The sequence below is a fragment of the Tigriopus californicus genome, chromosome 10 (genome assembly GCF_007210705.1).
Source record: "Tigriopus californicus strain San Diego chromosome 10, Tcal_SD_v2.1, whole genome shotgun sequence".
In the NCBI taxonomy this organism is placed as follows: Eukaryota; Metazoa; Arthropoda; class Copepoda; order Harpacticoida; family Harpacticidae; genus Tigriopus; species Tigriopus californicus.
Genome location: NC_081449.1, coordinates 14,485,609 through 14,512,129, shown reverse-complemented (window position 1 = coordinate 14,512,129; position 26,521 = coordinate 14,485,609). Strand labels below are relative to the sequence as shown.

Below are 26,521 nucleotides of genomic sequence, written 5' to 3'. Positions count from 1 at the left end.
CCGTCTCGCAAAGAATTGCCGCATTAACAGTGCCCTCTTTTGGACAAGCTGTCGATGTTGCTTCTTTTGCAGTATACAAGTATTGTGTGCAAGTGTACAATGTGTACGTATTCGAACAGCTCTAGGTTTGGCCAGCCCTTCGCTGAAGGTGAAAAATAAGTGTAGAATGAGTGGAAAAGAAGCCAGACTGAAACCTGCTCTGCTTGGGGAAGCTGTGAGGCCTGAAACAGTGCAGAACCTCAAATCATAACAACAGAAGTCTTGGACAAAGTGAAAAGCAATGATGAACATCATGAACGTCAATCCCGAAATCATCTCTGCGTACCTGTTTTACGCCACGGTGGTGACTTTGAAAACCATGGCCATGACATTCGCGACCGCTTACCAAAGGATTACTAAGAAGGTAAGGATTGTATTTTAGTGGAACACAGGAATCCGGAGATAACGTTTCATTCGATAATTTCTGTTATTTTTAGATTTTCTCCAATCCAGAGGATGCTGCAATGAATAATGGCAAAATCGATCTGAACAATGAATCCGTGGAACGGGTCCGCCGAGCTCATTTGAACGACATGGAGACAATCTTTCCATTTCTGTTCCTCGGTGCTGCCTATTGCACAACCGGTCCTTCCACTTTCGTCGCCATCAATTTGTTCCGAATATTCACTTTGGCCAGAATTGTGCACTCCATTGTCTATCTATTTCAAGTAAGGCCTGAGACAAACTCTCAGGCGATGCGAAAGCTCAAATCTCCAGAATCAATCCTCTCATTTTCAGATGCCTCAGCCTTCCAGATTCCTCGCCTTCTTGGTCAGCATTTTGTGCAATATCTTCATGGCCATGGTCATATTCTTTCATTACCTGTAAGGAATAAATATTTCCAAACAAGAGTAAGATATTCGTCCAATTGTTGCTCTTATCACTCGTCAGTGACTCAAACTTATTTATGAACGGTTAGCCAACGAATATTCCCATGTGATTGCTCAAAAGTTATTGTTACCTTGAATATGTACAAGCCCTTATGTGACGGCGGGTCTTTTTTTTGATTTGCTTATGGAACTATTTGTATATTATTAGGAATTTTTGAAAGTTCTTGTTTTATAACTCTTTTTTTTTATTTTTCAAAAAGAAAAATATACATTTTCATTCATATATCATAATGACATGATATTGATTTGCTGAACGGAAATGTTTCTCCATTTTTTAGTCCACAGACTTATCTGCTTATGCAAGTTTCTGAGCTGATTTCCTCAATTTCTTCTTCTACCAATATCATATTACAAAGTTCTAAAGCCACTATTAACATGGTTCTGATCAGCATGCACTACTTCAAAAACAATATTGTTCCCATTACAATACCTAGAATGTTTAGCGTTGCTCTAATGTTAAAACAGCTTATCTCTTAATGGCTTGCGAGATAGAAGGTAAAGGAGAGTTAATTTCCTTGATGCTCAAGTGCTCATCAAGGATATCATAAATAGTTAGGTGCTCAAAGATTGTTTTCTATAATGTCAAAACCTTCAAGAACTGATGCTATAAGATTTTCAAGAGGCTTTGCAGTGGTGACCATAACCATAACCACCGACTTCTAGAGATGCGGGCTGCGAACGGAAGCAAAAATTTCTTATCTCCTGAACCGTTCACTTTATACCAAAAAAGCAACTTCATAAGACAACAAGATCGTGTTGAATATATAAGTTTAGCCCTGCCAACTACCAATTTTGCATCATCAGCATAGGATACATCAGCATAGGATCAGCATCAGCATACTGACATTATTACTACCAAGCTTCTAAAGCGGAACAATAAAGATGATGAAAAGAAGAGGACCCAAAATGGAACCCTGAGGAACACCCAACTTGACATCATGTATGTCACTAAGGGATCCCACAACCTTAACCAATTGCTTCCTCCCAGAAATGAAACTCCTTAACCAATTGAGCACCTTGCCTTGGATCCCAATCTCATGGAGCCTGTTAACCAACAGGCCATGATATACCTTGTCAAAGGCCTTGGCAAAAATCAAGATAAACAGCATCAACTGACTCGTGTCTGTCCAGTCCCTCAATGACCTGCTCTAAGTGCTCAATCAGTTGGATAACCCTGCTAAAATGTGCTCGGAACCAGCGCTGACAAGGAAAAAGGACTTCATTGACTTCCAGAATTTCAGCAATTATGGACTTCATGTTCTTCTCAAACACCTTTGCAATATTCGAAGGGAGAGAAATCGGCCTATAGTTATTGGGGAGCGAGTTATCTCACCCTTTGAAAATTGGAACAACGTGAGCTAGCTTCAGAAAAGAGGGGAACTTGCCCTGATCCAAGATGCAACGCATCAAGCACGAGAAAACAGGAGCAAGAACCAGTGAGCATCTCACTAGAAACTTAGATGTCACGCCATCAGGGCCAGGAGAACTTGAAAGCCTCAAGTCCCTGATGGCCTCTAAAGCGTCTTGCTCTGTAACCACATGATCATTTAAACGCTCAACTTGACAAGCCTTGCCAATCTCAACAAACTCATCAATAGAGCAATGAGCTGTTGCTTCTAAACTCTTGGAAATTGAAAACACACAAGAGAGCTATGACTTCCCCGTTTACCTCAAAGGGCTCTACAATGTGTTTCATTGTCTCTTAGAGTTTGCATAAGAGAAAAAATGAGAAAAAATGTCCAAAGTTATCCAGTAAACACTAGTGATGGGTTTTGAACTGGAAAATCAGCTATTTAGTTTGAAGAACCTCTGGTAGGCCTCCCAATTCAACAAAAAGGGGCCCAGAAATGAAGCCCCAAGATCAGGAATGAGTTTGAAAGGAGGCCTAGTTCTGAGACCTGGAAAGGCAGGGTCACATTTTGCCACTCATTGAAGCAGTTTTGATTTTGCTTGTCCACCCTCTTTACCCCGTGATGGGAGCCCTAACCAAGGTCCTTGAAGCAAAAAAGCTGACATTCCGGTTCAAAACACATCACAAGTAAACACTACATACATAAATTGGCCTTTTCACCCTGCTCTTGGCCAGCTAGCTCCTTAAGCTTTTGACAGTATAACTTTGAAACAACCCACTTGACAAGAAAATTGTAAAAATGACCTACCTGCAGTTGAGGATATCTACATTTCTTACTTCTTTACTTTAATTCGAAAGGTGGCTCAGAGTTGCTATGACCAAGAGCAGGTCGATTTGGCGGGTAGCTCATTCACAGTCCATAATTTTAGAAGTTTGTGCCATAACAAACTGGTTTCCATTGGTTGATGATTTCAGTGGTCTACACCAAGACACAATTCAAAAAGGCAAATTCCTATAGGGGACCGGGCATCTGAGTTCAAGACCAGGCTCCCTATAATGATTCCCCTGTTACTGATACCTCCTTGGTCTCCAAATTGAGGGCCCAAGCTTTATAGACATGGCTGGTTAAGTTTTAAGTTAATTCAACTTTGCTGTGATGTAGGACTTTTGCCATGTCCAAACAGCCAAGTTCACCTAAAGCTGGTTTCAAAAGAACTTAGCTAACGTACAATTTGCATCAATGTGGCCTCCCTCATAACCAGATTCAGTCCTCTTCACAGTTCCATGTTGAGTGCCATCAACACAAGGCCTTTGTGTCTCCTCCCCCCAATGTGGGATTCCTCAAGGCTGGAGGGAAGTCTAGAAAGCTCAAGGGAGAGTGGTAGTCAAAAATGCCCAAGGATTGAATCAGAGGGACATACTGGGCATTCAAGTCCAGTATTAGGGCAAAGTGGGCTGCAGATGGTCACCACTTTATAAAATGAGTGATGTGTTTTTGTAAATCTTGATATCATATCTTGAAATCTGAAATGATTGATCATTAGAATCCGACAAAATTTGCTGATTTTACGTCGACCTGAAATTGTAAAAGTTTGACGGTTCGAATGTGCAAAGAGCATAACCGAGGCATTGGAAAGACAACCGGTTAGTGTAACCATCTCGAATTTCTGCTCGACAAACGAACACCATTTTTATCGGAGTCTATTGATCATGTTTTACTTGGGCGTGGAATTCCGTGTTTTGCTCTCCCAGACTGTATGTGGTGGACAATATCTAGTGACTGGACAACTATTTTAAAGCAGCTGAGCAAACGAGTTTTGTTACAAAGTCCATGTGGAAGAGACCCGGCGTATCGTTGGGTACTTACACGTCAGTACATATTCGTCAGGTCATTGTACACGGTTTCATGATCGAAAGATAACATTACATTAGTTACTAGAATCATGGAGATGAATAAGGACCTGGTCAAGTCTTTTGCCTTTTATGGCGCTCTCTTGGCGGGTAAGGTCCTCGTCATGGCCTTTTTGACGGCAAGACAGAGATTCGCAAAGAAGGTAAGTGAACTCCCCCGGTACTAATACAACTTCTTATTTACAATAACTTGTATCTTAACTTTGAACCTCGATTCAAATTTACTTTCATTCTATGAGAAAAGAATCCGAGAATCCCTCAGTTTTTGATCGAATTTGTAGGCATTTGCGAATCCTGAAGACGCCATTTCGACGAAGGGCAAGGTGACTCTCCAAGATCCTGATGTGGAACGTGTTCGTCGAGCTCACCAGAATGATTTGGAAAACATCTTCCCATTTTTCTTCTTGGGTCCTCTTTACTTGCTCACCAACCCGACAACCTACGCAGCCATGATGTGCTTCAGAGTATTTACCGCTGCCAGGTTCATTCATACGTTTGTTTACATTTTCCAGGTAAATAATGCAACAATGATTTGGGTTCACACAAGAGAATGAACGATAATATTGATGCTTTTTTTTTAATTTTCAGGTTCCCCAACCATCCCGAGCTCTAGCCTTTTTCACCGGAATGATTGTTAACTTTTACATGATCTATTATATTATCACTGGATTTTAAGAGATACAGAAGGCTTGACAATCTATATTTTTTCACTTCTTTGAGGAAAATAATTTTTCGTTGTTTGGTCCTTTCATCGACCTAAGGCCAAACAGGTAACTTGCATGTCCATAAACTCGGTAGAACTCTATGTTAAATGCGGCAACCTAGCGGCAACCTAAGTGTATCACTTGAACATCAGCTGATCTTCGAGTTACGGCATTTGGATTAAAACTAAACGTCAAAATGGAAGTAAACGAAGGCATACTCAAGTGCTACTTATTCTACTCCAGTCTACTAATTCTCAAGTTCTTACTTACCGATATTCTTTCAAGTCTTTTAAGAATGAGCAAAGGCGTAAGTTCCGTAATTTGCCCATATTTGTTTCGTTAAATTCTCTTACAAAATGAAGTGCTTGAAACCAATAGATCTTCGCTAATCCAGAGGATGCGGCCTGTTCACCCCAGGGACTTGTGTCACAGAGTGATCCTGAAATTCAGAGATGGTGCCGAGCTCTTCGGAATGATCTCGAAAATATCCTACCGTTTCTGTTCTTGGGCGGTGCCCTCGTTGCATCTAATCCGGGTTACGGAACGGCCTTGTGGTGCTTCCGGTTATTTTTTCTGACCAGAGTCGCTCACACCGTCCTGTATTTGAAAGAGGTTAGATGAACTCTGTCTGAAGAGCTTGATGCAAGGTTAAATTTGGAAACCATTTATTCTACTTACAGATGGCACAACCTTCTCGAGGGATAGTTTTTGGTGTCGGTTTAACGATCAATTTATATATGTCTGTTCAGATATTGACACATTTTGTATTCTAAACGTATGAGAATAAAGTTAACTTTCATCATACTCCAAAGTGGAAGAGCTCAATTCGTCCAAAGGACCAATACGAGCCAGGACTCTCGTGTGAAACTTCTTGAGATCAAATTTATCGCCCCAATGGAGTTGTTCCTGCTCCCGGAATTCTAGGATCTTGATCTGGCCCAACTTGTAGGAGATGCTTTGTCCCGGCCAAGTGATGTAACGATCTATGTCACCCTCAGAATTCCTGCGGCTCAAGGCCGTATTTTCAGTCAGATACGTCAATGCTTGCTCTCTGGTCCAATTGTAGTGATGTAGACCCGTATCGACCACTAAACGCACCGATCTCAGCAAGTTCCACGAATAGTATCCCAAGAGATCATAGGGGTTCTCAAAAAGACCCATTTCGAATCCCAGGTATTCTGAGTATAAACCCCAACCCTCGATATGCGCTGTATAAAAAGGAACTCGGCTGGGAGACAGAGAAATGTCGTCGTAAACCGGGTTCTTCACAAAATCTGGGAATCCGTACATTTGGTTAAAGAGTGTCAAATGAAAGTGATGACCTGGAATGGCTTCATGCAATGCCAAAGACATGAGTTCAAACTTCTTGAAGTTTTCCACCTTCTCCAAATTGAGCCAAAAGGCCGCTTTCTGACGACCATCCTGCGAGGCTCTTGAATAATAAGCCATGGCTCCATTACCTGGGGGCAAGGGTTCCACATCCACGTGGTAGAATTCGGGTGTTAAAAATCGATCTTCGATGACGTCCTTCATTTTGGGGCCAATCTTGTTCTTGATCATGTCCTGGATGTACTCAACCAGCTCCGCTTTCGATTGAAACCGTTGCTTCGGGTCATTTTGTACATGTTTTAAGAATTCTTGAGGTCCACCATTCCACCCAACGGATTTAGCAACCTTGCTAACTCCTTCCAAAAGTTCACGGACCAACTTGACCCCCAACAGGTGGACATATTCAGGGGTCAAATCTTTCACTGAGCTGTGGAATTGCAAACAAGCCTTGTAGAATTCATCACCATTAGGAAGAGATGATATACTGGGGGATTTGCGAATGGATCTGGAGTATATGTCATTGATGAAAGTACTCAAGTGCTTCAAACCTGGCAGAACTGTTTGCTTTATGATATTTTGGGCCTCCGTTTGAATTCTCAGGACATCTTCTTGGCCGATGTTTACAGTTTTGCTCATGGCCATGAATGGGGCATAAAATGCTGATTGAGTCACGTCCTGGACTTGAAGCCTTTCAAATTGTTTTGGAACTCGACTCAAGGCTTCAATCGAATAAGTCATCCCAGCTTTCATGCCAGCTTCCAACGCCTCGATCATCCCTTCGCAATATCGTGAAACAGACGACAGTCTGGCCAAGACCAAATTGCAATCTTCTACTGTCTCCAGCTTGCAGAAATGCTCCAATGTCATGTACCTGGGCACAGATTTCTAGAGATATGGACTTCAAACGGAAAAAAATCATGTTCCCTGAACCGTTCACCTTATTCAAAACTAGCGTTTAATTAATATGGTCAAAATATCTTGGCAAATAAATACCTAGGTCAATTGAATTGTTTTTGGAAAATTTGGGTTCAAAATCTGCCTTAAGGACCTGAGGAGAGGTAGTCAAAGTTATGAAATAATGGGTACATAAAATATGAATCTTCTGCCTCCTCTCGGTTTAAATGATTCAACGGTGAAACAACCGCTTTAAAATTCATTATTATAAAAGTCACCCGAGGCTAGCCGATTAGGTGGAGAACCTGCTTACAGTCCATATTTCAAGAAGTCCGTGACCTGGGCAATTTATCTTGCACTCCTTCGAGAAAATTCACTTCGGGGAAGAAATGTCCCCCAAGAGAGTGTCCCACAAGACAAGACTTGACTTCAAAAATCATTAGGTTCAAATATCTGATCTGTTTATGGCTTAAATGGCATCCAGGGATGGCAAGAACGCCCTTCGTTTCCCTGAGGAATTGTTCACATTGAGATTTGTTGTGCTCCACTGCTTTCAAGCTTCTATCGGGCATGAGTCCGTCATATTCACGGATGCCTTGGACCGTGGCAAAAATTGGGTAACACTTCATTTTCCAATGGAAGTAACGTTGCGTTAAGTCCTTAAACATTGTCTGAGTATCTTTCGCCATATTTAGGCTCTTCAAATACGGTAAACTGAGAATTCACGACAACACTGTCAACGACTGAGCACTTCACATATCAATGAAATGAACAATACACGGCGCATTGGGCAATGTTTGTGTTTATCCTCGTCAATAGTTACGTAATCATTCAAATAAACTGAGGAATAGAACTCACAATCCTAACCGTGACTCTACCTTTTTGAGTTGCCATGTTGAATCGATATGGATAAGCAAAAAAAAGTATCCAAAATTCAGACAACGCTTCAATTTTTATAAGAAAAATGAAACTTACCAACAACAATAGGTTGCGCTGGTATGGTACAAACTACGAAGGTCGGCTTGGGTTGAAATAGTCACGCAACCTCCACTTATTAAAAATGATGAGAACGATGAGAACCTTTGGAACTGAAGAACATCAGGGTTAACAAAAAATTGAGATTCAATATCAACAGTTTACAAAACACAACACCTTTTTCACTTTATTTAGCAAATAATACTTCAAAATGGCAGCCTTCAGGTTTATCATCATATTTTTACTCTCCAAACGTAGATATCTGACATCAAAGAGATGAAAGCTGAAAACTGCATGGGCAAATAAAAAATCCCACTCTTCCTTTGTGTAGAAGAATATCCGAAATGGCAAGGCTTGGCAAACTCTCGAAATTTCTCACGACCTGGCTATCACAAGGTCAATTTTCAATGAATGATATTTTTAATGATTCTGTCGTGGAAAACTCAAACAACATCTTTGATATCCATACATTTTGGCAGAAGTTCAAGCGGCATCTGACATCGGAGTAATTGAGCATGAAAGTCTTTCAATTGGAACTCCACTTCTGTTAAGCGTTCCCTGCCAACTCTCAGACTCATGATGGCCCGTTCTCCCAACTTGCTGGCCATCAAAGCCCCAGGATGAGATGAGATCTTTGCCAGCCGCATCTCTGAAGCCGTCGCATCCATGAACGTGTGCTCAAGATAGAAGGCTAATCCTTTGGTGTGAGACCAATTCATGGTGTTAATACCCGTGTCCACCACTAGATCCGCAGCATTACTCAATTGAGCGGCATAGAACCCAATGAGATCTCCGGAATCCATAAATAAGTCCATTTCGTCACCCAAATATACGGCGTATAAGGACCACCCGTCCGTGAACCCACGATAACTTGGATAACTTGGAGCGTAATTGGAGGTCATGGTCATGAAATCTGGTAAAAAGTCTGATTTGCTTTTCACCTGACTCTGCAGATTGCGTCCCGGATTGGCCAGACTTAAAAGGAGACTTTTGAGATCAAATTTCTTGAGTGAGGAGAGGGTTTTGGTGTTGATTTCCACTGTTCTGGTGTGCTCATTGTACGCAGCAAACTCGAGACTGTTCTCGCTCATGGGTTCCACTTTTACATCCAGAAAATCGGAGCCAAGAAACTCAGAGGGCAAGGAGGCTTCCAACTTCGGATTGATTTTGTTGGCGATGAGATCTCTCATCTGGTCCAATAATGAACGGCGGTTCAGGAAGTTCTCTTTGGGATTATTCCTTGTAAAGCGTGAATATTCAATGAAAGTCATGTTCAGGCCGAGCCTTTGAATGACAGAACCCACTCCGGATTGAAGACGAAGCACCTCATTCATTCCGATATCATGGATCACTTGTGGAGGCATCTCCAAGGCTGTATGAAACTTAACCAAGCTCTGATACATCTCCAAACCTTTGGGCAAAGACGAGATCCCGGGCTCCTTTCTGGCTGCCTTGTGGTACTCCGATTGCAAAAAATTGGCCAAATTCTTAAATGAAGGCAACACTTGGTCACGGATTAAGGTTTTTGCTCGCGATTGCATCAAATCCAGTTTATCTCCTCCTAACGAGAAGAGAGACCGTTTTTTAAAGGGTTGGTAAAACGGCGAATCTTCGATGCGAGTGACTTGAAGGCTGGAAAATTGCTTATCCGTTTGTGCCAAAGTGCTTTGCGAGTAGGTGACTCCCTCAGCCATGCCACTTGCTAGTAAAGTTTGTATGTCTCGAAGAGCTTTGGGAATTTTGCTCAGTTGGCCAAGATAGTCATCCATGTCATTTCTTGATTCAAGCTTCGTCTGGGCCATCAGTGCTGGCCAGGTAAGTTGGACTCCTTCAAACGGGTCTACGGGTGCAAAATATTTGATGACTCCGCCCAGAGCTTCCAATTGTGTTGAGCACTCCCACAAGAGGGTATCTAGAAAGAGCTTCTCCCTATCATCTTGGAAGAAGCTCCATTTGGATACGGATTTCGCTCGGTCGAGAAACGTCTCTATCGCTTTGATGACATTGGCGTTGCACTCTTCGGAATAATCTGGTAATTGGCCCTTCACCTGTCGATCAAAAGGTGATAGCTGGGCCTTGAATTGGGCATAGTCTTGAAACAACCTTTCCCTAGTGTCGGGGATGGGCTTCTCTGGGATTTCTGGACAGGCTTGAATACTTACAGTGACCCAAACTAAAGCTTGAAAGAATACTATTCCTTTCATTTTGTAATAGGGTCACTTCACTCCCTTAACTGACACCAATCAGGTTCGATGACACTGGTTTTTAAATCCAAGAAACTGGTTTTCTCTCGTTCAAGCTCTCTTAAGAGCAACACCTGAAAACCACTTATTGTGCCCCAATTTAGCGAACCAGGTAAAAGCTGCATTTGGACCATGACTTCCGTTTATAAAGCCATTACTTGGTGACACATTGATATCATTGAGGCCCTATTTAAAAGACCCCTTTAAGAATATGTTCAACCAAATCATAGGACTCAGTGAGCAGTTATGACCAAACATCGTGTCGATTGTCGTTTGTCGAGAAGCTTTGAGTTTTGGAAGTTGAATGCACGTATATCTTTTGGTATGATTCTTCTATTTGATAGGCCCTCAAAGCACCCTGGTCAGGCCCCTGAGGAACTACCAAGAGCCGAACCGGTTTCGGTTCAAGGATTTATTCGCCGTGAACGCTCTGGATATTCGAAGGGAGACATTGCTTTGCTATTGCAGATGCTCCATTCACAGACTAGCCAAGAAATGAACCTGCCTCACAGACCCAACAGGTAAAGACAAGCTATTCTTGGAGTGTCACTTTTACCGAGGGATACTCGTAGAATGTCGAATCTTTGTGGATAGTCACATTTTCCGGGAGCTTGTTTCCATGTACACTCACCTGATCTGAGTCCCTTCAAAAAGAATTTAAGCTTTTAGATTGATATGCACTAAAGCCGGTTATCAAGTAACATGTTCATAGACATGTTGAGCCAAGTTTAACCACATTTGGTGACTATTTTACCGCGCGTGGTGACGAACTTGACAAATACATGGAGGACTATTTCAGATGGCGAAGGCTAATCAAATAACACTAAAATACCTTTGTTAAACCGATAAGCTAACACCTTCAGCTAACAAATTCTTCCGCCCCACTCCCTATTGTTGCCTACCGATAGCTGAAAATTGAATGTATGTCAATCTGAAAACATAACAGAACTACTCTATTCTCAAGATTCTCAAAAGACACCTAGAAGGCATTGGCGTTAAATGCAAGGGAAATAATTGAGAGGTCGGTGGTTCCAAAATGTTTGATTTACGATGATTGACTGTGTTCTACCGTGAATCGACATAGTTAAGATGACAAAAGCTTCATGTCATTCCAGTACCACAAACCATAACCAAGGAAAGGTGAATGAATTCTCGGATTTGACGTATTGTTCGAGCCCTCAAAAGCGATGGTTGCGTCACAACTCAAAAGCGTTTCTTTATCTTTGGACTCGCCTCTCGAATGTTTAAAAAAAGAAGGTTCTCAAGCAAGCATTGATACATCTGGATAGGCAGTAGATATTTACCCCTGTGTGGTTATGTGATGAGATGTGACTCGCGTTGTCGAATTATGCGAGACGCTAGAAAAGATAGTGAACCAGAACCAGGTTACCTCCCCCATGAAGGAATGAGAATCTTCGGTTCAAACTGCTTTGAGGTCGAATGTACGTAGTGAAGGAAGAGCTTTGGTGGGTTATGTAACATCAAACGACGCTTTTGGTTTCGAGACCTACCGTTGATGCTGGTCAGAGTAACTTCAAGTGTATGGTATTTCGAAGTATCCTACATACTGTTGAGTACACAGTACATCTTCAATACGTCATTACGTCGACGAAGAAGTTGAACGGACCGTCCTCTTGGTCTGCTCAATTTGCAACGACGACTTGGATATCACACGCCGGCGGATGGTTTGGAAGGACCTATAAAAGGCAAATTTTGTCAGAGTAGAATCATTCTCAGCATTCAGTTGAAGATACTCACAAGCAAAATGAAGGCTTTCGTCGCTGTAAGTACCCCAATTGTGGTTGGCTCTTCTGCCCTCTCGGACCTTTATTTCGGCTCCCGTCTATTTCCATGCACTCCCTCCATTTCTGATCATATCTCATCCACCATCATGACGTGTCTCTGTTCATTCCTCAGGTCCTCGCTCTCGCCTCTTTGGCTCTCGCTGATCCCACCGCCAAGGCTGAGGCTGATCCCGCCTACTTGTACGGCGGCTACGGTTATGGCTACGGTTTGGCTCATGCCTCTCCCATCGCCGCCGCCGTGGCCCCTGCCGCCTACACCGTGTCCAAGACCGTCAGCCCTGTGGTGAGCTATGCTAATGCCCCCGTGTACAGCACCGCCCACGCCGTGGCTAGTGTGCCCGCCGTCTCTGCTCTTCCCGCTGTGGCTGCTGCTCCCAATGTGTACAACTTGGGATACAACAACTTGGGATACAACTTGGCTTACAACAACTTGGGATACAACAACTTGGCTGGATTTGCTGGCCTTCCCTATGCCAATGTTGCCTATAACCATGGTCTTTTCAAGCGTGAGGCCGAGGCCGAGCCCGAGGCTGATGCTGAGGCCGCCTACTACGGTTACGCCGCCTACGCTGGTCTGGCTCCTCGTGCTTATAGCCCCTATGGTCTGTACAACGGCTACCGTGCTGCTTACCAACCCTACGCCGCTTATTCCGGTGTGTCCGCTTATGCCGCTTATCCCAGAGCCCTTGGATATGCTGGTCTCGCCAGACCTTATGGTTATTACTACTAAGCACTCTTCTGCCCAGTCAATGCAACTCAGCTCCGCCTCAAGATCAGCCAAAGACAACGACAGCCCTTCAATCTGCTCATCCTCAACTGAATGCTAAAAAATGTTCAGTGTCCCCGAGGTCTTGCTTGAGTTTTCGAACCCAAGAAAGAGCCTCTGGATAGGAACTGAGAATCAAAACCAATTTTGTGCAATTTTGCCCCAACACACACTTGGACAAAAGATTGTTTCTTATCCAAAGAAATAAAATCAAAAAGCATACGTTTCTTTCTCAAGTTGATTGATCCAATAGATCCAATTCACACTCTACGTATGCACAGCACTTTCAAAGTTGAAACTAGATTGCAATGCAGAGTTTTTGAAGCCATTCATAACGAATGTTCCTACATGAACAAGCAAGAATAAGGCCCGGGGTTTATTTCATTATGAATAATGTCAGACCATGGACTTGTTACTGAATTCATCTTTTTGTAGTGCGTTTGAGCAAATCGTGGACAAATGAACTGATGTGAAGCATGTACAACCTGCTCAGAAACTATTTGGGGTACAAAAAAAATGTATTTTGTCAATAGATGCTCTCTTTCGCTAAGGACCCCTGGTTGCCGAGCTAGGCCTTGCCAAAGTTGGACCCTTTTTTGACCACTCCCACGACAAATGACGGCGCAGTTCTTGGTGAAAGGAGGGCCCGCTGATGCTGATATTGACAGATATTCTAGAGCTGCCTTTCATGAACTGTTGCCTCGATTTCGTTCAAATTGGTTCACTTTTGACTTAGAGTAGTCCATAACCATTTTGGATCTGCGACAGTTACAATCATTTTCCGCCAAAAGTTTGAGCATTCCAGTTGTGAAACATAGTTGTAAAAATACCCTTTAAAGTGTTGACGTTCACACGTCTTAGCATTTTTCTACGTCAGAAAATCATAGAGAACAACGTCGATTTTATTGCTTTCTAGTACTTTAGCACACATAAAAAACTTACATGCATAAACACATAAAAATTGAAATTTTCAAAAACCTATTCTTCTTTTTTCTCTTTTTTGCGGATTTCCTTACCAGTAACGGGATTGGAATCCCAGCAGTTCAAGACGAGAAGATTATTAATTTCAATTGACTTTTATTTATACATATTATTTGATCGACCAACGAATTTGAGTTGTCTGATCTGGCTAATCCTTGAATATAAGGTTGATCGGAAATTTTAGTAAAATGCGTGTCCAAGTCTGACTTAAATCCTGCTACTGGATCAACGCCTACATAAGCCCTACGAATATTTGGGGGCAGAAAATTGAACAATGAAGGAGCATGAGAAAGAAGAGAGTTTGACTTCATTGTTTTAACTAGCCTGGATTCTCGAGGGCTTGAATGTGCTCTCAAAACGCACGTTAAGCCTCTACGGTCACTACAATTGACCCTAAATCCTGGGTTGGAACAAAGCTCATGAATGCTTTTGAAAACGTACAATATCAGATACCTTTCGTACCTTCTCTGAGTACTGTACAATCCCAACCGTTCTAACCTCTCCCAATACGAGAGCTCTCTCATATCTTCAATGTTCCTAGTAAAACATCTTTGGACCTGCTCGAGCTTTTGCAAACCTGCTGAACTAATTGGAGCCCAAATAGGAGAGGCATGTTCAAGATGCGGCTGAACAATCGACTTGTACAGAGTTAGCATCGTGATACTATCTCTGGACTTAAATGTGCGATATATCCAACCACATGTTTGAAAAGCCTTACCAACTTTCAACTGGACATACTCATCGAACTTTCCATTATCTTGGAGGACTATACCTAAACCCTTCATGGATGAGACCTGCTCAATATCCTTACCTTCATCATCTAATAGTGGAGTCTACCCAAAGGTCATTGAGCGAAATTTCATTCCATTCAGTGCCATGTTACTCGTAGCAACCCAGGAGTAGATTTGGTCTAGGACCTCTGCCAGACAACCGGAATCCTGACCATTCCTACCAAATACCAATTTTGTATCATCAGCATAAGAAGAGATACTGACAATACTACTACCAAGCTTCTGAAGCGGAGCAATGAAGATAATGAAAAGGAGAGGACCCAAAATGGAGCCCTGAGGGACATTCCCTTGTCACTAAGGGATCCCTCAACCTTAACTAATTGTTTCCTACCACAAATGAAACTTCTCAGCCAAGTGAAAACGTTGCCTTGGATCCCAATCTCATGGAGCCTGTTAACTAAAAGGCCATGATCTACCTTGTCAAAGGCCTTGGCAACGTCGAGATAAACTACATCAACTGATTCATGGCTCTCTAGTCCCTCAATAACCCGCTCAATATGTTCAATCAGTTGGGTAACTGTGCTAAAATGGGCTCGGAGCCCAGCCTGGCAAGTACGAAGGACTTCATGAACATTAATGGAGGCCTTAATTCTACTTTGGATATATTTCAACTTTCTTTGAAGCACGCTAGCCACAACTAGTGGATTCAAATTGTTCTGGAGCCTTTTGCTGGTTTGCAACTCCTTTTGAAAATTTTTTTCCTATACTTCGGAATTATAGACTGTGCCCCTCCTTGTGGAACACATTCAGAGATTGCTAGAGGGGAACAGACATTCTCAAAAACTAGAATCATTTTGTTTGAGGCTACATCAATGGATGATTCCTTTTTCAGCTTTGAAATGAGGTCAAGCTCTCCTAACCTTTTTTTAATCAACGGCCAATGCTCATTTTTGAACTTGAACTTAGCCAGACCGACCTTTTTGACCCGGTTTTACTCTAGAGCATTTCAATCAAATCAAGAGTGTCAGTGCCTGTGTCCCTTTTGCCTACACTTGACTGGTTCATCCCACAATCAAGTAGTGGCTGGGTGTGACCAACCCAAGCTATTAAGGCTTCCATAATGAAAGGCTTGTCCTATCCCAAACCAGCTCAAGACAGTTCCTGGCCCCTTCAGAAAGTCCCTTCAACAAAGCTTCCATGTTTATTGAAAGCAAGACTATTTGAGGGATCCTAATCAAAAATACTTGGAACCTGAACAAGAATATGGAGAAGTATTATGGAAGCTTCCTTCAGTTTAAAGAGAAAAACCGTTAGAAATGAGCGAGAGGAATATTAAAGATGAAAAAAGTAAAAGAAGAAGGCGACGGAGCCAAGAGGGCAAAAGGGAGAGAGAATCCAGCGCGTGTGAATGAGAACCAGCTGTAGAGCACGTAAGCAACACACATGCTGGGCAGACACCAAGGAGGAAAGTACTCCCTAGGGACAGATAAGAGAAGAAAATTTGTGGTCGCGTTGGGTTGTGGTTAGCAACAGAGGACAACTACAATGACCTACTCTTGGCTGACCACCTAGCTAGCCTCAGCCAACACACACTAGCTCAACTTCAGGAACAAGCAAGATCTTGCTTCTTAAGAGACAATGGAATGGAGTAGAACAAAAGAAGGTTCTAGAGCCTTCTGATAGAATACTGATAAAATACAACAAGAAAAATCAACTGCATTTATAAGTACAGGAAATGAACAGACCAAACCATCAAATAATGAAATACTCCTTAAATCAAAGATACATGAAATAACGTAGAACTGGGATAAAAATATTGACATACGAAAAAAGTGAAATACGACATGAACATAAAATAAAAGATATAAGACTAAACTGCTAGTGATAGGAAGAAGAGAAAGCTAAAGAACAAAGGTGTCTTACCTGCTTAAGCAGCCACGTGACCACTTAAATAACACAACACAACACACTCAGACCGGCCGTTCTGTCAAGATAAGAAGCAACAAATCGTGCAACTGCTGTCAACAAAAGACGGAATTGAAGTGAAATTATATATTAAAATAACTTTTTCTTTTGTGAAATTAAAAATCGATATTAATTCTCTGGAAGCTCGATGGGGCTTTTTGAATACCTGAAAATCTTGTTGATTGCTCAAATAAATTCGGAGATATGGAGGCAAGTAACAAAAAGTCGCGGCGCTTGTTGAGGCAAAAGTGAGCGTGAATAATATCGTCAGCCAGGAGATGTGCTCCAGGTCCTTTGTGTAGCACAAGATCAAATAACATAATGAAACGTTTGATGAGCACATCCAATGAACATAACCCAGCATAGGGATCTCCATCCAGAGTTCCAATTCGGATTCCGGAGAAACTGTTTCCCCACCTTCTCACCTCTTTAAAATTGGACATTCCAACATCAGCAATAAAAGCAATACAACAAATGAGGATTTCTCCAAATGCAATTTGTGGCCGGAACACGGATATTCTTCAAGCTCCAACTATGGTACCGGTTCATTCTTTTTTTTGTTGTTTGTTTGAATTTTTACGGGCTTTTCTAACGGCTGCAGGGATGTAATCCCCAGTACTAATAAAATGAAAGGTTATAATTCGTGACCTTCTTGAAACATTTACGCTATATTCAATATGGTTAGGACTTATCCCAATGTTGCTTTTCTTCCATTGGCCTTCCACAGGGGAATACACTACATGAACAATTATTTTCGTATTCGACCTCACGCATCAAGGCTTACCGTTATGAATTTCCCCAAAAAGACATTTCTGTAATATTGCCATCCAGATGACCTGGTTCTCTTAGCGGATTCATCCGGGGAAATGTACAATGCATTCGATGCACAACACAGTTATTTGTAAGAGAATGACCTTCAAATCAATACCACCAATTAAAGGCGAAGAATCAGTTTTACATAAAGTTCGTCCGCTCTCACCTTCTTCCACATCAACGACAGTCCGATTGTACTATAGTAAAACATTTTAAGTATCTTCGTCTTACCTTTTTCTCAAGTATTTTGCGGATTTATTACCAAAACTCTTTTATTATCTTGTATTTCTTGAAATATGTGATTGAAAGTTCAAATAACATATACAATATAACTATATTCATATATCATCTCATTCACCGATTTAGAGTTGGCAGATTTGGCTAGCCCATGAAATAGGGGCGATCAAGTATCTTAGTCAAAAACTTGTCCAAGACTTAAAAAAAGGATCAACCCATTGATGGTTCCATCGCATATTAGTCGGCAACAAATTGAACAGCGAAGAGCCCGAGAAAGAAGGAAGTGATGAGGACTTCATTGTTCGAGCTGACTGTGATTTTAACAGAATGCACATTAAACTTCTATAGTCACTAGAATCGATCCCAAAACCTGGGTCATTTCTCATAGATACTCATGAAAAAGTACAGTATCAGATACCTTTCGTACCTGCTTTGAATACGGGTGCAGTTCCAAATTGTTTAATATCTCATACCTTCAATGTTTCTGCTAAAACATCTTTGGATTTAAGTTATTAACCCTGTTGCAAAAGTGCTGAACTAATTGGACCCCAAATGGGCTAGGCATATTCAAGAGGTGGCCGGAAAATCGACTAGAACAGAGTTAGCATCGTTATACTATCTCTAGACTTAAACGTACGATACATCCAACAGAATTCTGTCAATTGCTAATGCACTTGGATTTGAAATGTATTGAATGGCAATAACTTTTCTAAAACTTTTATTGCAATTACGTTCAATTGTAGTTCAATCAGTTTCAATTACATTTTCTTTTCCTCTTGTACAAAAATTCAAAAGGCATTTTTTGCAAATGTTTTATGGACCTCACTTCGAAATTTTCTTGGAATTTTTGCTTACAATTTACTTTTAGGCTTTGCATGAAACTGTTGTGTGATTTCAATAGGATTTACTTTCATTGTCTGAAAGGCGCCATTGGTGTTTCAACTGTCTTCATATTTTTTAGGAATTATGTTGAAAACAGACATTTCATGACCTCTTATCATGATGTTTGTACATGGAGTACTTCATGGTTTGTATTTGGAAATGCATAGAAAATCATCTGCATTATCTGTTTTTGATAATGGCTTGCTGAAAGAAGGCATACTTGAGTACCGTATAGCCGCCCCCTTACGCTGCACGAAATATATTTTATGTTCTGCATTTCAGAGGGCGCTTTGTCACTCAGCCTCTACCAAATAAAGGGCCGATTGGGCAGATTCCTTTTTATTGAATTATAATGAGTTTGTGTTGCTTTTGGCTAATTCTATTAAATTCTGATGTATAATTTGTGACCCGGGTCATATAAAGTCCGAAAAAGAAATCGCTTTCAAGGCAAGGCACTAGTAGTGTCTCTTCCCGTTTTGTTTCGGCTGTCAGACGTTGCAAGTATGGGTCCTTATTGGTAGAGCATCCGCTTTCCAAGTTGCGCATCCTGGTTAGATCCCAGGCTAACCAAGTCCGCGCATCTTTAAGGTCGTTAAATTCCAGCATGAGTTGCTGCTTCAACAGCTGAAAGGGACGAAACTGCGGTCATCCCCGAGGGTGAGGTAATGATTAATGTTGCATGTTTGGCTGTGACAACGGACAGGGAACATCCCTCAATTGGAACACCCATTAACCAAATGGAAGGCCGAGCGAGATAGCTGTATTCTGACTTCTTCATAAAGAAATGAACACCTTGCCGTGGATAAATCAATTTAGCATCGGGGACTCCGGTAAGAAAACGGTTGGTAAAAGGTTTTGTGTGCTGAAGGACAATGAATATCTCAGAATGATTTTTAAAAGTACCATTACACGAACTCGATTTCGGGACACACTGTTGTGTGCGTTACTACAAATTAGCAACATCCATCTTGAATAAGAATCTCAATTGAAAGGAAACTAAGTAAAAAGATGAATTCAGTAACAAGTCCATGGTCTGACATTATTCATAATGAAATAAACCCCGGGCCTTATTCTTGCTTGTTCATGTAGGAACGAACATTCGTTATGAATGGCTTCAAATACTCTGCATTGCAATCTAGTTTCAACTTTGAAAGTGCTGTGCGTACGTAGAGTGTGAATTGGATCTATTGGATCAATCAACTTGAGAAAGAAACGTATGCTTTTTGATTTTATTTCTTTGGATAAGAAACAATCTTTTGTCCAAGTGTGTGTTGGGGCAAAATTGCACAAAATTGGTTTTGATTCTCAGTTCCTATCCAGAGGCTCTTTCTTGGGTTCGAAAACTCAAGCAAGACCTCGGGGACACTGAACATTTTTTAGCATTCAGTTGAGGATGAGCAGATTGAAGGGCTGTCGTTGTCTTTGGCTGATCTTGAGGCGGAGCTGAGTTGCATTGACTGGGCAGAAGAGTGCTTAGTAGTAATAACCATAAGGTCTGGCGAGACCAGCATATCCAAGGGCTCTGGGATAAGCGGCATAAGCGGACACACCGGAATAAGCGGCGTAGGGTTGGTAAGCAGCACGGTAGCCGTTGTACAGACCATAGGGGCTATAAGCACGAGGAGCCAGACCAGCGTAGGCGGCGTAACCGTAGTAGGCGGCCTCAGCATCAGCCTCGGGCTCGGCCTCGGCCTCACGCTTGAAAAGACCATGGTTATAGGCAACATTGGCATAGGGAAGGCCAGCAAATCCAGCCAAGTTGTTGTATCCCAAGTTGTTGTAAGCCAAGTTGTATCCCAAGTTGTTGTATCCCAAGTTGTACACATTGGGAGCAGCAGCCACAGCGGGAAGAGCAGAGACGGCGGGCACACTAGCCACGGCGTGGGCGGTGCTGTACACGGGGGCATTAGCATAGCTCACCACAGGGCTGACGGTCTTGGACACGGTGTAGGCGGCAGGGGCCACGGCGGCGGCGATGGGAGAGGCATGAGCCAAACCGTAGCCATAACCGTAGCCGCCGTACAAGTAGGCGGGATCAGCCTCAGCCTTGGCGGTGGGATCAGCGAGAGCCAAAGAGGCGAGAGCGAGGACCTGAGGAATGAACAGAGACACGTCATGATGGTGGATGAGATATGATCAGAAATGGAGGGAGTGCATGGAAATAGACGGGAGCCGAAATAAAGGTCCGAGAGGGCAGAAGAGCCAACCACAATTGGGGTACTTACAGCGACGAAAGCCTTCATTTTGCTTGTGAGTATCTTCAACTGAATGCTGAGAATGATTCTACTCTGACAAAATTTGCCTTTTATAGGTCCTTCCAAACCATGCGCCGGCGTGTGATATCCAGGTGGATGGCCTGTTCTACATCTGCGGAGACGCAACGACGTTTTGAGAAGGATGTACTGTGTTCTCATGAGTATGGACAATGCGTAGTGGTTCTATTCACTTGTACTTGGTCTGACCAGCAACGACGGTACATCATCTGGAAACCAAAACCGTCGCTTGCTCTGACATAACACATTGGTTTTCAGTGTCTTCAGTTTCATTTGTGATCCCAGCATTTTTGAAGCCTGATATTTGAAAGGCGTCCCACAGTTTCATATGAATTGAATTCGGTAAGAGGTTAAAAATTGATAATGTTCTTGCACCCTAAATCAACTGTTCAAGAAAAATAACAAGATTTATTGAAAAATACATTTTGACTATGTTTTGTACGAACGAAATCATGCAAAAATCTAGTTTAGACGCCAGCAGTTTACAACCAATAAAATACCTTAATCCCAACACACCAAATACCGCGTGCTCCAAAATGATCGGCCTGATTTTGCGAAAAATGCTTTCGATATTACGCAGCCTTCCAATTTTGTGTTTCAATAGAAAGATATGACTCTCGCCTAAAATCTGAACAGGATCTAAATGGAACCTAACCAAGTGTTTGACTCTGGACAGTGATTTCCCTCCCCCTGGGCCACAACTGCGGTCAAATGTCAGATTTCCTTCAATCCTAAGAGCTTTCTCCAATAGGTTGCCGCCTTGACCAGATCAAACCAGACAACGGTTGCCTGCATCTTTCAGGATTTGGGATGGACAGACCACCGAAAAGCGGATAGTGACCCTGATAACGTTAGACCAAGTTGAGGGAAAACCACTTTATCCGTTCCCGAGCCGCACTGTCACGGCGCCCCTGCCAACACATCAGCTACAAATCCGGGTTGTTTTGGATTGGCATGGTCCGCAAACAATACCTTCACAACAGCTCTGTTCTTCGTTGGAAACTGCATCCTTCTATTCTTTGACCTTAAAAAGTTGTTAAGTCAATTGATCCCTACGATCGAAAAGTGCTTAAGTTGCAAGTTGCAAGGAAAGTGTAGGGAGAAAATGTACGCAACAGCTACGTTCAAAACGACGAGCATGTTCATGTAGAGTTTGACCAAGATCGCCCAGGAAAGTTTGGCAGTGCAATAAGTTGTGCTTTTGTGTAGCTCTGTTGCCTAGAGCAATTGACGTTTCTTTTTAATGGAGCAATGTTCGTCAGTTTCCTCTTCGTCTGATCGTCCTTATCTCTACTTCTCTAACCCCACATTGCAAATACTCATTTGTCATCAAAAAGGTTTTATCTGTGTGATCAAATCAATGAACAATAGACTTACATTTCATATTTTGTATTTTCATTCATTTTCCAATTCTAATGCCTTCACTGATAAAGTCCCAGAATCTGAAGAAAAGAAAATAGAAATAGAACCTTTGAATATCCGTTAGAGTTTTAAACAATTTGATCGAGGACTCCGTGTAGTATTTTTTTGTAGAACCATGGTTTATTTTGTCCAAAACAAGGATTCAGCACTGATCATGATGCGAAAGAGTTGCAAGCTAAAATAAGGGAAAATCATTGTAGCCCATTGGGCAACGAGCTACTGTGTTATACTCGGATTCATTGGTCCATCCAAGGTCTCTAAATCAAAATTCGACAATGAAAGTCTCTGTTTTCGCTGATTCCCAAATGCGAGCAGGAATCATTGTTGTACACTCATATCTAAATTAGTGAAACCTTTGAATTTTCCTTTTCTGGATTTGGCATGTACAAGCTCAGGCACCTTTCTAAAAATTTCATTGGAACTTGACAAGCCAGCACGGAATGATGAAACTTTTTCAAACTAAACCTCGAGCCAAATTTCTTCGAAAATTTCGCCTTCATTATTTGAATGACCTTTTCGCCCGCCTTGTAGGAAGTGGCCTGTCCAGGATTAGTGATGTATTGTCTGATTTGGCTTTCTAAGATTGGTCGCGAAAACATGGTGTTCTCTAGCATGTACCCCAAGGCTTCATCCTTGGTCCATCCCAAAACATGAATCCCGGTGTCAACAACCAGGCGTGACGCTCTCAGAAGCTCACCAGAATAGTATCCAAGCAGGTCTCTGTAGTCTTCATACATGCCCAATTCAACGCCAAGAAATTCCGAATACAGACCCCAACCCTCCTTGTGGGACGTATAGCCTGGAAATCCATATGCTCCCATTGAGTGAGGAAATGTGATCAAATTGGCCAAAAAGTCTGGCAAAGAGTAGATCATTCGAAAACTAGATTGCATACTATGACCCGGATTAGCCTCGTGTAGTGTTAGGGTCGTCAGTAAGAATTTCGGCAAGTCGGCCGGGTTCTTCAGGTTCACCACGTATTTGGCAGTCCGTTTCCCGTCTTTGGAACCACGTACAAAATAAGCAAACCCGTCCACATTTTCCGGCATAGGTTCAACATTGACATTGAGAGATTCGGGGGATGTGATGCTCTCAAAAAACAAATCCGGAAGCTTTTTGTTAACTGAGGTGATCAACCCCTCCATAAAGTCTAGAATGCCTTGCTGATCTTCGAAGGTCTGTCCCGGTTGTGCTCTGATAAAGGCTGCAAGTTCAGAGATTGGAACGGTCACATTGTTTTCCTCAAGGATGTCCTCGACTTTAGCTCTTAAGAGTGCCACTTCTCTTTTACCTAGATCGTGAACTTCCTGTGGAGTTACTGAATCTAGGGAGAAGTGGAAATCCAAGGCTTCCTGATAAAATTCTACTCCATTATTGATGGACGAGACTGCAATGGAGGGTCGTAGATAATTGTAGTAGCGAGATTGAATAAAGTCATCCAATTTCTTATAAGCGGGAATGACTTGCTCGGAAATGACCACTTTTGCCTCTTCTTGAAGTTTGGTGACGACCTCTTCGCCAAATTGGGTGGGGAGTTGGTTAAAGACTTCATAGAATATGGACTTAGTTGCATCATTGACGTAGAGGGCTTCAAATTGTTCTTTGATCCTATCAAGGGAATCCTTAGCATAGGTTTTATTTCTGGTGATTCCAACCTCCAAAGCCTCAATGATGTCGTTGATCCTTTGGGGTAAGGCTTTGATTCTCTTTAAAGGATTTTGTAAGTCTTCCACCGTATTGAACTCATAAGCTGAAGGTTCGTAATTGATAGTGCTTTGGATGCCATTGAAGACGGTTATTGCAGGAAAAACGTATCCCTCGAGATCGATTCCTCTCATGCAGATTTCTGTCTCGTACTCAATCAGATCCAGATAGAGACGGTCCAGTTCGCACACATAGATGTCTTCAGCTCGAGAAAGGTTGTTGGCTTGGTCATGGAAGTCTTGGCATTTGGATCTAACAACGTTCTTCAGGAATGCTACCGAGTTGTTTGGCGTTAGGCTGTCGTATTCATGAAAACCCATGTAACTTGCACTGAGAGGGTCTCGACTTAGTTTAAATGCAAAATAGTCTTCAAAGATACTTTTTGGGGAAGTAATTCCCAAGTTGGATTGAATGGCACAAACCAATATTAGAAGCAATGCCGTAGATACTTCCATGTTTGCCGTCCTCATAGAACTAATGTCACGAATAAGTAGGTTCTGCCTAGAGACCCCTCAAGTTAGGGTCTGTAGTTCTACCCAAAAAGTGAACGCGTCTTTATGCTTGATGCCAACAGGATACAAAGACATGCAGTCGCATTCAGATTTAGTCGTTTTCCAGATGGCGAATTTTGAACGATCATGACAGGTTCTAATGTAATTATAAACAAGTCAATACTAAATTATTTATAACGAGAAATCTGTCCCATTGGAAATTTGAACATGATTAAAGATACACAAAATATCATTCTTGGGTAATTAGGGCCACATGCCGGGTTTGAGAGCTATATTTACAAAGTTATACCACGAAGACGGTGATTTGAGATCCTCACTTCCATCGGCTGGGAAATTGTGGCGGGCTTACGAAATCAACTATAAATAAAACATCTTACCAGATTCATAGTTTCTGATGGAAGAGATGGACTTTTTTCAGCTTTTCACTTTGTCTTGTTCACGTCTTCTTTTCTCTTCGTTGATGATCATGGTAGTTTCAGTTTCTTATATATGCAGAATTCTAACCAATGCTTAGAATGAAAGCCTTAGTAAGTATACCATTAAAATTAGAACAACATAAAGGGAACAATCAAATAAAATCAGTTTGGCAGATTTGCAAAAGGTAAAATAGGTCCAAACATGTTTTACCAGGAACATGGAGGAAATGAGAGAGCTCTCGTACTGGGAGAAGCTAGAAAGCTTGGGACTGGACAGCAGCATGATACTGTACTGTTCTTTCTGAAAAATATATGTGCTTCAGTCACTTGAAACTAGTTAGATCAACGGAACTGGTTTCCGAATTGGTAGTAAAAGCCAGCGACGATCAGGTCAGTAGATTTAATGGCTTTAAACTTTAAATAAAGAGATTTTGTTGACGCCCAAGTAATTGCTACTTTTGGATGAAATGTTTGCGTAAGTGTCCATGTTTTGATTTAAAACTACAACACTCGTGATTCAGGCCATGGTAGTGCTAAAAAAGGGGAAAAAACTATGAATGGCCCAAATTAGTCCCAGCCATTTGTTAAAGAAGATCAATTACACTCGCAAATAATTGGTTCCCAATGCAATGCGTTTAATTTCATTAAGATTACATTTTATTTCGAATAAATCAAAAATACTCAATTACAGTCAACTAACTGCTTTCCTATTTTGATATTTAGCCAATTTGGAAGTCATTTCTTTCTTATGACATTCTGTGAACAGCCCTGACAACAAGTATAAGAAAGCCAAGTCTGGAGGATCTGCTTTTGGTACATGAAACATGGATTCATTTTCGAAATTCATAAAATTTGTTGCAATTTTGAGAGATTAACAAAATTACTATTTGCAATTGGAACATATCAATTGTAACTGCTGAAATGTAGGCAATTACATTCACAATTACTTGGAATCGGAAAAGCACATGCTTACGGAGGATGTTGCTTACCCCTTTGCACCTCAGCGCCCCCTTTTGACTTACGTAGAGATGTGTCGAAGTTTTAGCTGTAGTATGAGTCAATTACTTTGGAGAGGTGTAAAGATTTGGGATTTCACACAAGCGCATCGTCTGGTTCCGCCATGAATTAAGTGTTACTATGCTTCTTACTGATGACAATATGTTGGCACCAAATGTTTTTTTTGTATTTATTGGATATTTTTGTCACGTGCCATGTTATGATATCTTTAGCTAGTGAATGTGAGACTTAATTGGATCAAGATAATTATCAAACGAAAAATGGCGAAAATTTTGTCACTCAAAATTTGGAAGCACTGGATGTGCTAAAATCATGGTAGATCTTGCCGCGATTGTGGCGCAGCCTGGCTAGGCCACACAGCTGAAATCCGAGCTTCTTCTTTACACGTCTCTATAGTGTTGAAATTAGCGGAGAAAACCAAACGATAGTGCTAGAAGCGATTAAAAAGTTGAAGCTTTATGCTCGTTTGACACAGAAGTTCAATTGTTGGTTGAAAAAGCGATGTCATTTTTACATTTGACACATCACTACATATCCGAGAGATGGCGCTTTGGCGCAACGGGGTAAAAAAAAAAACAAAAAAAAATATTGCGTGATTGTATCCTATTGCTATGGCATAATAGTATTTTCAGTTAAAAACATCGTCTGAGCATTCGAATAT

At 41.7% G+C, this 26,521-nt stretch overlaps 8 protein-coding genes across 8 annotated transcripts; 4 read left to right on the top strand and 4 right to left on the bottom strand.

The window, feature by feature from the left end:
* LOC131887800 (microsomal glutathione S-transferase 1-like) lies at positions 1–894 on the top strand. The gene is made up of 3 exons (XM_059236505.1): positions 1–403; positions 477–707; positions 778–894. The coding sequence occupies exons 1-3, from the start codon at positions 281–283 to the stop codon at positions 865–867; spliced, it is 444 nt and encodes a 147-aa protein (XP_059092488.1). The 5' UTR covers positions 1–280; the 3' UTR covers positions 868–894.
* A 2,865-nt stretch (positions 895–3,759) lies between these two features.
* Positions 3,760–4,891, top strand: LOC131887802 (microsomal glutathione S-transferase 1-like). The gene is made up of 3 exons (XM_059236507.1): positions 3,760–4,334; positions 4,473–4,703; positions 4,780–4,891. The coding sequence occupies exons 1-3, from the start codon at positions 4,224–4,226 to the stop codon at positions 4,864–4,866; spliced, it is 429 nt and encodes a 142-aa protein (XP_059092490.1). The 5' UTR covers positions 3,760–4,223; the 3' UTR covers positions 4,867–4,891.
* A 45-nt stretch (positions 4,892–4,936) lies between these two features.
* On the top strand, positions 4,937–5,699 carry LOC131887801 (microsomal glutathione S-transferase 1-like). Its single transcript, XM_059236506.1, has 3 exons — positions 4,937–5,202; positions 5,274–5,507; positions 5,576–5,699. Exons 1-3 carry the CDS (start codon positions 5,092–5,094, stop codon positions 5,666–5,668), a joined length of 438 nt encoding a protein of 145 aa, XP_059092489.1. The 5' UTR covers positions 4,937–5,091; the 3' UTR covers positions 5,669–5,699.
* LOC131887791 (uncharacterized) lies at positions 5,610–8,050 on the bottom strand. The gene is made up of 2 exons (XM_059236495.1): positions 7,458–8,050; positions 5,610–7,095 (listed from the first exon to the last, which is right to left on the bottom strand). Exons 1-2 carry the CDS (start codon positions 7,805–7,807, stop codon positions 5,685–5,687), a joined length of 1,761 nt encoding a protein of 586 aa, XP_059092478.1. The 5' UTR covers positions 7,808–8,050; the 3' UTR covers positions 5,610–5,684.
* Positions 8,051–8,536: 486 nt separating this feature from the next.
* LOC131887623 (uncharacterized) lies at positions 8,537–10,297 on the bottom strand. Its single transcript, XM_059236253.1, has one exon. It carries the CDS (start codon positions 10,295–10,297, stop codon positions 8,537–8,539), a length of 1,761 nt encoding a protein of 586 aa, XP_059092236.1.
* Positions 10,298–11,962: 1,665 nt separating this feature from the next.
* LOC131887797 (cuticle protein 16.5-like) lies at positions 11,963–13,129 on the top strand. The gene is made up of 2 exons (XM_059236502.1): positions 11,963–12,119; positions 12,254–13,129. Exons 1-2 carry the CDS (start codon positions 12,102–12,104, stop codon positions 12,869–12,871), a joined length of 636 nt encoding a protein of 211 aa, XP_059092485.1. The 5' UTR covers positions 11,963–12,101; the 3' UTR covers positions 12,872–13,129.
* Positions 13,130–19,731: 6,602 nt separating this feature from the next.
* On the bottom strand, positions 19,732–20,866 carry LOC131887798 (cuticle protein 16.5-like). Its single transcript, XM_059236503.1, has 2 exons — positions 20,742–20,866; positions 19,732–20,607 (listed from the first exon to the last, which is right to left on the bottom strand). The coding sequence occupies exons 1-2, from the start codon at positions 20,757–20,759 to the stop codon at positions 19,990–19,992; spliced, it is 636 nt and encodes a 211-aa protein (XP_059092486.1). The 5' UTR covers positions 20,760–20,866; the 3' UTR covers positions 19,732–19,989.
* A 1,364-nt stretch (positions 20,867–22,230) lies between these two features.
* LOC131887789 (uncharacterized) lies at positions 22,231–24,400 on the bottom strand. The gene has a single exon (XM_059236489.1). It carries the CDS (start codon positions 24,383–24,385, stop codon positions 22,550–22,552), a length of 1,836 nt encoding a protein of 611 aa, XP_059092472.1. The 5' UTR covers positions 24,386–24,400; the 3' UTR covers positions 22,231–22,549.
* Positions 24,401–26,521: the final 2,121 nt, after the last annotated feature.